At 46.5% G+C, this 12301-nt stretch overlaps 1 protein-coding gene across 1 annotated transcript; it reads right to left on the bottom strand.

The window, feature by feature from the left end:
• Positions 1–3340: 3340 nt before the first annotated feature.
• On the bottom strand, positions 3341–12239 carry LOC115309993 (centrosomal protein 20). The gene is made up of 4 exons (XM_029968265.3): positions 12041–12239; positions 8884–9087; positions 6157–6241; positions 3341–3712 (listed from the first exon to the last, which is right to left on the bottom strand). Exons 1-4 carry the CDS (start codon positions 12066–12068, stop codon positions 3643–3645), a joined length of 387 nt encoding a protein of 128 aa, XP_029824125.2. The 5' UTR covers positions 12069–12239; the 3' UTR covers positions 3341–3642.
• Positions 12240–12301: the final 62 nt, after the last annotated feature.

Raw genomic sequence — 12301 nt, forward strand, 5'->3', positions numbered from 1 at the left:
CGGCATGCTCTGGAAAGCGCCGACATATTTGAACACGCGTTCAACCCAACTCCGCTGCTCAGTTAGGATGCTCTTGACAGCCTTCTCTTCCTCCTCGCTTCCACCTCCTGCATCCATACTAAGGCCTGTCATGTCGACTGCATTGTTATCGTACGTTAGCGGTTGGCAGACTTCTACGCTAGCCGCTGTCCACATTCACGAAATCTTGAAACAAGACGCCACCCAGGGCAGGGAGCAGACTTCAGCCTTCGGTGGAAGATGGCTCCGCGTCGGCGATTCGTCGGCGTTATTTTTGGCGATCTCCTTTTTCGATAGATCACCCTTGGCCACAGCCCCAAAAATGGCCGTCTTTATACCGATGGACAGAGAGGCGTACTTTCCGCGTGATGCCACACGCAATCAATGCTGTAAGCTTGAGGATATGCAAGAGTTGCAGCACGTGGCTGGTCCAGTCAAAAATGCTAGTGCTGTGCGAACATTCGAATAATCCGCTATTCGATCTTCGCTTCGAGGAGAACTGCAATATTCATATTTTTCGAACCATTGATTGCGGCAGGCTAGCCCTGCTGAGTGCGCTTCTTACTGAGCACCGGTGCACTCTGGAGAAGCAGTACCCGCGGAGATAGCTTTCACCAGAGCCGTGTATAGAGAGAGTTTGGTCAATGGGATGCGCGGGCAGAGCCAGGGCATGCACCAGACTCGGAAAGAGGGCTCGGCATGCTCTCTTGACCAACCAGAAGCCGAAAAGAATCCCCTAGCGGTGGTAGTGAGAAACAGTTCTGATCAAAGGCATATGTTCGTATATGGTTTTAATAAGCGCGTAAGAGTGAAGTGTAGTAACTCTTTGTGGTTGAAAATAGGGTTTACGTGATGTTTCAATCATGATCATCCAGAAAGATGTAAGAAACGAATGCGCCGCTCAACTCTGTTTTGCTAGGACAGTGTGTGACCGCTCGGACGGCAGATTCCCGGACCTCGGCGCTTCGCGTAAGGATTATGTCGATCGTTTCGCTAGTCGCACTCTTTCACCATCATTTTGGATGAGCATAATTCAAACATCACGTGTACCATATTTTCAGTCACCGAGAGTTACTCCGATGCACTTATCAGGTTTGTTTCTCGCGACCACCGCCAGGGTGTTATTTCCGGCTTCTGGTTGGTCAGATTCGAATTTCTGAAGACACCCTGGAACACTCCCAGCCCGCTTTCAGCCAGTGGTGCCTCTGCATTTGTCTCCTATACTTCCCAACGAATGGCCAAACTCTCTACATATACGGCTCTGGCTTCCACGGCCATTGCTTTTCCCCAGTACATCGGTACTCGGTAAGCAAGTGCACTCAACGGTGCTATCCCGTCGTGATCAACACTTCGAAAAATACAAACAGTGTAGCCGCGTGCTTAGGAGGAAAGCACACTTTCAAAGAGGAACGATGCACATGCGCGTTTGGTGTGCTTAAAAAGAACCGGAAACTTTGTTAATGTTGATATCTACATTGCAGTAAACTTTTCAAAATTAAACTGGGTATTATGCCCAAGTATATGTTAGGTGTAAGTGACCTGACAACCTGCATTAACCCTTCGTGACTAGAGAAAACTTATTTGTATATAGAAAGTAAATCCCCTCAACGTGGTATTGCTGGGCATCCCATAGGTTTAATTTTATGTCAAATGCGTCATTTACTGGCCAACCCAATGTAGGCGCTGAACTTTCCGAGGCCACAGTCAATAAATATAGATAGATTAAAATTAATTTAGCTTAAAAATGGACAGGTGAAGGCTTGGGAAAAACCTTCGTGAGTTCAGCTAGGTTTTCTTGTAAGCATGGTGCAGTAGTAAAGGCTTAGAGAAACTATTTGAATATTAAATTCGAAAATATTTGGCCAAAACCACTATTTCCTTTGAATTCACCTCTAACTCAAAAACCATTATTCACAAAAAATCCTTCGCATTTTCTGTACTATGTTATGTGCTTGCAAAGACCAATAATGCTTCCATGCAAAATGCTGTGCAACTGAGCTAAGCAGTATGCAGTAATCTGTACTCCCACCAATTTTACTCATTGCCGCTGACGATGAAGGAGGCCGCAGTTGTGCAGCTGTGGAAATAAAGCGAAAACGATCCTTTGCGCAAAAACCCCAAACAATCGTAACCTAAATAAAAAAAAGCAATGTTGCATTTGGTGTGCGTCCACCGCCTCCCAAAAGTTCCGTGGAGAAAACAAAAAAGAAAAGAAAAAAGAGGTCTTGCGAAAGAGGAAAAAAAGTGAAAGCCGTTTACAACTCCCTGTAACACCGAATTAGAGCGCAGCTCTTGAGGAGGAGGAGGGAAGGGTACTGGGGGGGTGAAGTGACCTGGGGGGGGGGGGTCACACGACCCCCGTGATGTCACCAGTGACGTCACTGATGACGCCATCAGTGACGATGACGATGCGGACTCCGATGACGTCATCAGCGATGATGACGATGACGATGCGGATGTCGGTGACGTCACTAATGAGTCACTGATGACGTCATCTGTGATGATGACGATGCGGATGCCCCCCCCCCCCCCCCCGAAGTCATGTGACCACCCTCAGGTCACGTGACCACCCTCAGTCACGTGACCCCCGCCGAGGTCACGTGACCTCCCCAATGACGTCAACACGTCACCAGCATCCGCATCGTCGTCATCACTGATGACGTCATCAGTGACGTCACTGATGACCTCACCGGCATCCCCATCGTCATCATCACTGATGACGTCATCAGTGACGTCACTGATGACGTCACCGGCATCCGCATCGTCATCATCACTGATGACTTCATCAGTGACGTCACTGATGACCTCACCGGCATCCGCATCGTCATCGTCATCATCACTTATGATGTCATCAGTAACGTCACTGATGACGTCATGAGTGATGATGACGATGACGATGCGGATGCCGATGACGTCATTGGGGAGGTCACGTGACCTCGGCGGGGGTCACGTGACCTGGGGGTGTCACGTGACTTCGGGGGGGGGGGGGGGGGGGGGTCACATGACCTCGGGGGGTCACGTGACTTTGGGTGTCACGTGACCTTGGGGGTCACGTGACCCTGAGGGAGGGGTCACGTGACCTTGAGATGACCTTGGGGGGGCCACGTGACCTTGGGATGACCTTGGTTACGCCGACGCTGCTCAAGTTGGGAACGGGCCCCTAAGAGCTGCGCTCTGAAAGAAAGCCCGACGCTACGGCACCTGACGAAAGTGAACAAACAAATCTCAGGTCTCACGGTGCCTGTGGTGCCGCTGTGATGCAGTGCCGTGCGTTTCGCTCGGGTCAAATTGAACGGTGCCAAGGTTTTGCACATTCGAATTGTTGAATTTCTTCCTCCACAGAAATGTATTGGCGCCCGACAGAACCTTTGAACACAATGAAATTAAACGAAAAATCGAATTAACCGAGGTCGAGTTAACGCAAGTTTACTTAGCACATTTCGAATGATGGTAGAAGCATCTGGATTGGTAATGTAAGTGGTGAAGCTTTTCTTTTTTTTGTTACGTGCATAGTCCTTACTACAGAAGGATTTCACTGATAAAAACGAAGAATACAGTACAAATTAGACGTGAGCAACATGTACAGGAATTGTCGGCACTGCTACCAAAACAGCAAGCAGCATTCTATCCTTTGTCAGCAGCTCCGCCGGAGGTCTTGGTTCGCAACGTCTCAACGATGGCGTAGAGCAGGGGGCTGGAATGAAAAGAATGGATGACATTCAAATGTAACTCTCCCATGCTCAGTTATAGGTTGCATCTTTGTTTAAGCATGGTGGATGCAGTCATAAGCTCTTGTCACATTCTGTTTCTCTTCATTCTGATCTCTTCACTTTGTCGCCATGGTTACACGAGAGACTGTGTCTCATGTCCCGAGACACCGCAGTGTCCGTGGGTGGTGCTACTGTTACGATAGGATTAGTATTGTCCGGCTCATTTCTGGGGAAAGAAATTGTCCGTATGACTTGGAACTTGGCCTTGTCTGGGACATTTGTGGCACACGTTTGTCATGAATTGCCCCTTCAGGCCCCCTTCAGATGGAGCGATTTGGGCGTTGCTCGCGAGTTGTTCCCTAGCTTTCCCTAGGTCCTCGCACTGCAACACAAAATGCTGGGATCGAGTCCGGCTCAAAACGGGTGAGGAACCTGGACAAATCGGAGACCTTTAGAGCGGCGGCAGTCAATCAGGAACGCAATATTTTCACATGACACCTCTGCAGTGGAGATGATGACAACTAAAGACTTGGTTTTGGTTTGAAATGGATCGGTTTTGGGAATAAATAGTTTAAGAAAAATTATAGTTAGCATTCTCAACACCATCTAAAGATAAGAAGACATGTTTATAGCATGTACTAACTGTGTGCCTAAACAGTGCAAGAAAATTTAAATTTAGTGATGATAATAGCAAATCATAGCAATTTAGTAGTTGCTGCGTGTGAATGCGGAAGCCCGTGTTGCTGGTGTTGCGTCGTCAAGTTGCTGGGAGAAATGGCTCCATCTGAGTATGTGACAATACGAAAAATGGCTCGCCAGAGAAGGTACATATACTTGTTGATGGGCATTTGTTACTGGGCATCTAGGGTTATGTCAGCCACCACCGATGAGCATAGTTCAATGTCAAGGTGTATTGTTCTCATTTTAACTTTAGAACCAAGAGCATGTTGAAGAAAGGTGTGTTAACCCTACGTGGGTGCCATCTTCGCTGTGTATTTAAAACAGGCTCAGCGGGCGTTAGACGGAGCAATATTTATTACGATCCGTTGGCCAATTAAGTACAATTGTTTAATGAACTTTTTATGTGTTGGTTTTGTGAGTCATGTTCCAATTGCAGTTTTAAAGTCACACCACTAATAATGGTTAGACCAATTTACACAATCTGAGAAAAGGCAATGATTTTTTAATATTTAGCAATATGTTTTTGGATCTTTGTTGGCAATTAAAAAAATGAGTGCATGAAGCATGCGTCGTTATCAAGGCCACCTCTTCCTTATCTTGGCAGCGCGTGGTTGATGGAAGCGCCGGACGCTGCCTAGATAACGACAAAGTGTCAGTCACTCTTCTCTGCATTATTTAGGGTGCCCATCCTAATTATTAAGGCGTGCTTCTACGCCTGCACTTTTATAACTGCCAACAAACGTCCGAAAACTTATGCATGAATATTTCAAAGCCTGTTGCCTTTTTGCAAATTGCGTTAATTGGTCTAGCCATTATTAGCGATTGGCTTTACAACTGCAACTGGAACACGACTCATAAAACCAATACTTGAAAAGTGCATCAGGCAATTTCAGTTAATTAGCCGACGGATCGTGAAGAATGTTGCACCGTAAAACGTTTGCCGAGCCTGTTGAATACGCAGTGAAGACAGCACCCGGGTAAGAATCGACACATTTTTTCTTTTTTTAAATTCTGTTACAATTAAAAAGAAACACCCTGTATATAAAGGAGATCTGTGGGAAGGAGTTGGAAGAGTCCCGAGAGCAGTCTAAGGTGCTGCTCTCCAGTGTTGCAGTCGCGAAGAAAACGGGAAGCCAAGACTCGCTGTTAGAAGAACATTGAGTCTCCAAGCCACGGTATGACAACGTGCGTGGCAGTGTGCGGCAAGGAATCATTCAAAGGACTGGGCACCTGGTCCCCGTTGGAGACGTCGCCACCCCTTGTCAAGTGAAAACGGCGATGGAGAGATAAAATTTTTTTGTCTTTATGCATTCTGATGAGCTGTTTGCCTGGATCACGAGCGAGTGTTGGATCTGTCTCACACCTTATAGTTTGTTTCGCTTTGTTTCATTAAAACTGCCGATTTAACATGTGCATTAAATTGCTCATTTGTGATTCACTCTTACTCTGTCGCCGCCTTTTTAGTTCACATTCACGCCGAGCACGACCCTATCGCTTGTCAACTGGTCGGACAATTTATTTTTTCGTTTAAAGCAAGTTCTGGGCTTTGCCTTTGCCACGTTTTACACCTACTTTAATTGCGACAGGTCAACCCAACGTTACAACCACTAAACTCTGAAGACTCTTCCAGTGTTCCTTTAACACACAAGTTCCCAGGCTGGATTCCTAGGAGCACATGGGGTTCCCCGAGATTAAAAGTTTGAGAGTCCCTGCTTTGAAACGTGTCAAAAGTTGGCGGTACACTTACAGACGAGAAGCTTTCTCGGATGGTGCCACGTTCAGCTCCTTCTCGAGGAATGCTCTGCCCACACAACTCCGACGATAGCCACTTTCTGCGTGAACCAAACAATCCGAAGTTGCGATTCAAGCTCATCGACCCTTTCGGTAATTCAGTGCCATCTAGTGGCTCAAGTATCAGTCCAAATATTTTAAGCTAACAGCCGTTAAAATCTAGTATCTTTTCGGCAACGGCAGACATACAAAATTTAAGGAGTTCTTTGCTGTGCAGTAGTCTCTTTCTCTCTTCGTTTCAGTTTCAATGATGCCGGTAAACTGACACTCTGAATGAGGCGCTTCCTCGAGCAAATCTCTTAATAATATTTTCCACAATTTATTGTCATGTGCTGTCTGGGGCGTGCCAAAGTCGAGCGTACCACAAATTCCCACAACCGCCTCAAATTCGTAGTGCACGCAAGCTTATAAGTCAGTCTTGTCACACTGACATCAAACAAGAATGCAGCGGAACCATGTCCCAAATGTTCAAGCTCCGCACCAGTGCCTGTCTTCACATTCTCCCTTCATCAGCAAACAAAAGGCAGCCATGAGCATGTACAGACGAGATAGTTATCGAGGTGGCCGGACTGAATTCTGGAAAAGGTCTTTTGTATTTTGTACCGTCTTTTCTCGCATAGTGAACCCATTTTTTTTCCCGAAAAATTTACACATATTGGGGGGTGTGCATTCATTACGGGAGGTAAAATTTTTGCATTTACACACTTCGTACAAATGTCATATTAGGTGCCAACATAGCATGGCAAGGTACTGTGGCACGTCTCCACTGATGAAGGCGCACACACGGCTGGTCTGAGGCACACCACAGTAACCATGCTTGATAAATTGCAAACCTTTTCAGGGCGCTTTCAGCATGCCTTTTGCCGAAGGAAAAGCGCCCTACGAAGCTCACTCAGCACGGAGAGCAACGCGACCGTTCTTAAGCCTAACCACTTTCATGATTTCACTGTCCGAAAGTGGACCACAGACAACGGCGTGTTTTGTTGACATTTATGCATCCGATATGCGAAGAATGTCCGGGGCTGGGCAATGCCTCGACCCAAGCTTCGCCAAGTGTGCGCACAGCTCGGTTTCACAGTTCATCATTTCTGCAACCACGCACTTGCAGCCATTACGAGAGCGGCTTGGCTTGGCTTGACTTGGCCTGACCGCTTGGCGGCAAAAGAAAATTGGCTTGGTGGCTAGCTAAGCTGGACGCAATTCAAGACTCGCGGAGCCGAAAATTGGAGGTGTGTTCATTACGCGAAGGAAAAAAAAGGGTCCAAATATTGGTACCCGTTGTGGGGGGTGGGTTCATTATGCGAGTAAATATGAAATATGTTTGTACGGTGGGAAGTTAGTTGGCCCAACGGGCATCTGGTAGGTTCGCTGTACACGAGAAACTTAGCCAGTGCGATAAGACCGTTAGCCTGGCGTTTTCAAAGCGCTTCGTGCAAGTGATTTTGGCATCCAAGGTCTGCAAACAGTGGCAATCTCTTTCAAACTAGAAAGACAAATACTAGATAAAATGCAGGGGGCAAGCACAGGTAATATATAGACTGATCAGCCAAAACATTATGACGACCCCTACGCTATGAGAATGAGCGCATTCAGGCTGACACGCCATCCGAGTTATCCACCACCTGTTGATGCGGCCAGTAGTAACGGCTGCCGGGGATTCAGGGGATCATTTTGTCCACTATGTGTGCTCGTACTGGAAGAGGTTGCCGATTTAAGCTGCTATTACAAAGAGAATATTAGGTTGCAGCAATGGCTCGAAGCAAGTATCTCGGAGACTGCAATGCTCGTTTATACGGTGGGGTCGGACGTTCGAGAGCTGCCGTCGTCCTATACCTTTTTAAAGTGGAAGAATGACGGTAAAATTGTTAGTAGATGCCGATGCATTGCACGTCCGTGCCCCATCACAGAATATAAATGTCGGAGGTTTTCCTGCTTGGTGAAGCAAAATAGATGGCTTCCTGTGGCTGAGCTGACCGCTAAATTAAATGCAGGTCAAAGCACAGGTGTTCCCGAACGCACAGTTTATCGGGTTTTGTTGGATATGGGACTCCGCAGCAGACGACTCATGCAACTGTTTTATGTGCAAAAGGTGAATAAATACGGTATTTCTAGGTAGGTGGTCGAAATGTTTTGGCTGGTCAGTGTACTCAATATGGTCCGTTAATGTCCCTTTCTATGCTGTCTTTCTAATTCATATAACTACCAATGTGATAGACCCGTTCCAAAATGTGCAGCTCCCTAAGTAGTGAAGAAAATTATTCTGCAAGCTGGTTTTAGCAGACAAAGGAGGCAACAAGAGCGAAAAAGTGAGGGCAGGCGTGCCACTGCGCTGCCCTCTTTCTTTCTCGCTTTCTCCAGTATCACAAGGTAGGTACTGCGGGAGCGAGGAGCCACATACAGGCCATTCCCATAATTCAATGAGCACTTCACGGGTGGTCCTGGGAATTTTGCGAAAGGTCTTCGAGCTGGAGAAAATATAGGGAGGCAAGACCAGACTATATATTGCCAATCATCTGTTATTACAATGTCCCTTTCTGTTCAGTTTTTCTGCCTTGTAACTAACACAACAGCACACTCATCCACCCTAAATAGCTTCAAAGGATCAATGAATCAACCCTTTTTAAAAGTATGGCTTCAGGAGCATTCGGTTCTCAACCGAAGAACTTGAAAAGGCGGTATATACCTGCTTCAAGAATAGACTCCGTCCGTCTGTAGTTGTTGAACGACAGGTACTCGAGCACGAGTTCGTTGATGAGGCAGTTCTCGGGCGGTAGGTGGAGAAGCTGCTCGCTTGGACGCGGTTCTTCGAGTGCCCTCAGGATTTCTGTTCGGAGCCCAGCGCGGAGGGATCGCAATACTCCACCGTTTTCCAGCGTTTCGGTCAAGGCTGCACGCAGTAACATAGACAAATGTTGAGTCAAAGTGTTCTATATGAACAGCAAGTCAACCGAAACACATCTCTTCGCACAAGGAAGAGAAAGTGATCACGTCTGTGACGAAGGCGATGAAGCTCTGTCTCCGCAGCTGTTGTTAGCTCTTCAGCGGTGGAGTGTAGACGGCATCTAGGCTGCGACTTCCTCATTCTTTGTAGTGTGTATGATACTTGTGCATACACACTCCAAAAAACTATGCTACAATGCACCTTTCGAGGTATTTCTTCCCCCATTTCTTGAAGGCCTAAGCCCTTTTTATTTAATAAAAAAAACCCGCAGGGCCTCTTAGACATTTTGTGTGTGTGTGTGTGTGGGGGGGGGGGGGGGGGGGGGTAGTGGTGTGGCACAATAAATTATGAAATAAGTTGGCATTATTGCACACCACTTTCGCGGCACATGGTTAGATTTTGAGAGTTATCTGTTTGCGGTGAGATATAGTTTGAAGATTGTAAGTATGATGAATCAGAAATTCCTGTCTGCTTATGATAAATAGAATAAAAAAAAATTAATGATGTGTACAATTTCTTGTAATGCCAAATTAGAGCACAGCTCTTGAGAAGGGAGAGTCTCCTCTCCTTTCCTCCTCCTAGTCAGCGTCAGCGTCAGCAAAGAAGCCGCCTCCGCGGCAACGTGCCCGATTGACGTGGCGAGGACATGCACTCTTGGGAGGACATCAACGGGCATCCTCTTGTTTCCTATAGTAAAGTGGTAACTGCCTCCTCTTCTTCCTCCTCCCCCTCCTTCCCTCCTCCCCTGTGACGTCATTCGTGAGCTTCGTCAAGGCCTTCACGAGTGACCTTTGTGACATCACTCATGATGTCATGAAGGCCACTTGTGAAGGCCTCGTGAAGGTCACTCTGAAGGTTATGACCTTCACAAGTGACCTTCACGACGTCACTCATGACGTCACCATGACCCTTGTGTCGTCACATGTGACGTCATTATGGGAAATGTCACATAATGGAATGCGCGGTTATGCCGAAGGCGACGCCGCTCAAGCTGGAAACGGGTGCCTAAGAGCTGCACTCTGAAAAGCTCAAGTGGCATCTTCGGTGCTCCTCCAAAAAAATCCAGCCCAACTCTTGTTTCATTTCTGTTGTGCATTAAGAAGCGATCACACCTCCCCAGGACAAACCAAGCAGCAACAGAGTGAATGCGCTCAAGTGCAATGACATAAGCACGACCAAGCAGATCCCACACAGGCAAGCATTCTCAGAAAACCGGTTGATTTCTAAAAGCTGTAGAAAAGGTAAGACAGCCATTGCTACGACAAGCAGACGACACCGGTGTCTGGCATCTGACTGCTGGCCCTGATCCCACTGTGCAAAGAGCAGATGACACTAGCCTTTGTATATCTACCCACTATCCTTCCAATCAGAGCTGGCATTCTGACATCCCTGTACCCGGGCACAAGAAGCAGACAAACTTGCTTGCCATATACTAACTACATCAGGTAAACTAACGGGCACTTTAGATGGCCCTTATGCAAAACATTAAAAGTGGTAAGCCTTTTTATATTGCCTTTAAATTATTTAGTGCTTCTTTTTCTGGTTATATGATAAGACAACCGAGTCAGGCTAAAAGAGTACTCAGGACATAATTTAATAAAACATTTTAACTTGTTTTGCACGCCCTATTGTCCCACGCATTCTGGTGTAAAGCTTTTAAGCAAGTGTTTTGTCACATAATAACCCACACACAAATTTCCCATGGCAGTCTCAAAAGCTGACATTTCTTATGAGGATCCGAAGAGATAGTTGTCTAGCTGAACTCGACGCCGGTGATCAGAGGTTCTGTCGCTCATGAGTAGGCTTCCATTTTTTTCGGTAAATACAGAAACACCCAAAAATTAACCGCCAAACTGGTTTTAACAGAACCGAAGAAAATTAAAAAAAAAAAAACGAATTGGAGCTGCCCTCGATAATGAAAAACACAAGATTCATGGGAAGAAAACCCGTACTACAGCTTTATTTTGTTTTGAACGGGAACATGGCCTGCACTGAACTGTCCGCGGCTGCTTCTTCTTTCGGACTCCTTATCACCTTTCTCTCTCTTATCGGTACCGGAATTACGCGCTTGCTCCATTGGAGGTAAGGGAAACCCATGCCCCTTTTGTTTTTAAACTAAAGCCCTGATAAACACTGATTTTTTGCGAGTCAGCCTGGTCAATCTTTAGAGTGACGTCTAGCTAACTAGAGCTTTCATTGCATCGATCGCGTCTCCCCGCGTTGGTGCTGCCTACCTCATAGGTTTGGTAGGGTTCTGTGTTTTCGGGGTTTATTTTTCTTCGAATTCAGGGATGTTTTTTCGGCGTTTACCTTTTCCCACAGATTCAATGTTTTTCAGAGACAACTTTTAGTGTAGGACTAAAATACGTAGTTTATTGGAGATTACGTTGAAGGAAATAGGCAAGGGATTCCCCAAGCTCAGGGGAAGATTCGTGCGACCCGAATAATCGAAAGACATATTCCCATACCGATGAGGCAAAGAAACGGGATGTGAAGTTCCAGTTCAATCATGTTAAGATTCCCATTTCCCTTTTCACCGAAACTGAAAATTCTCTGAAAAAGGAAAAAATTCCCTGCAAGGAGCATAAATGTTCGAACTCTGTACCCCTCCCGCCCGCCCGCCCGCCCGCCCGCGCCCGCCCCCGCCCCCACCCCCCCCCCCCCCCCCCCCTTCTCCCGTTTTTTTTTTTTTTTTTTTTAATTACGGGGACACTTCTTAGGAGCTCCTCTGGATCCGCCGCTGCATTCCACATAAGGATTTTGGCACGCCCAAGTTTCCTTAACAGTCACGTACCAGGCATTTGCGCCGCACAAAGCTATTTTCATTCTAAATACGCTGTCTTGTTCGTTTCAGTCTCGAAATTTGAGTAGAAGGGACTAAACACAAGTGTCGTCTTACCAGTTTTCAGATCGCTCTCGGCGTCCATACCTAACGCGCTTTACTTTAGAAGGGGCAGAACCACGTAGTCAGCTTACGCAACGCTGAGTGGAAATTCTGCATAAAATATGTCTTCTCACAGAAATTACAGAGACGTTATGAGATGGAAACTTGCTACACAAATTTAAAAGGGCGCCATTATGAAACTGGCATGTAGCTTATTCTGCAGCTGTCATCAAGCAGTTATAGTAGTGAAGAATACGCAATATTAAAATTAAATTA

This window comes from Ixodes scapularis, unplaced genomic scaffold (genome assembly GCF_016920785.2).
Source record: "Ixodes scapularis isolate PalLabHiFi unplaced genomic scaffold, ASM1692078v2 PGA_scaffold6__148_contigs__length_123643588, whole genome shotgun sequence".
In the NCBI taxonomy this organism is placed as follows: domain Eukaryota; kingdom Metazoa; phylum Arthropoda; class Arachnida; order Ixodida; family Ixodidae; genus Ixodes; species Ixodes scapularis.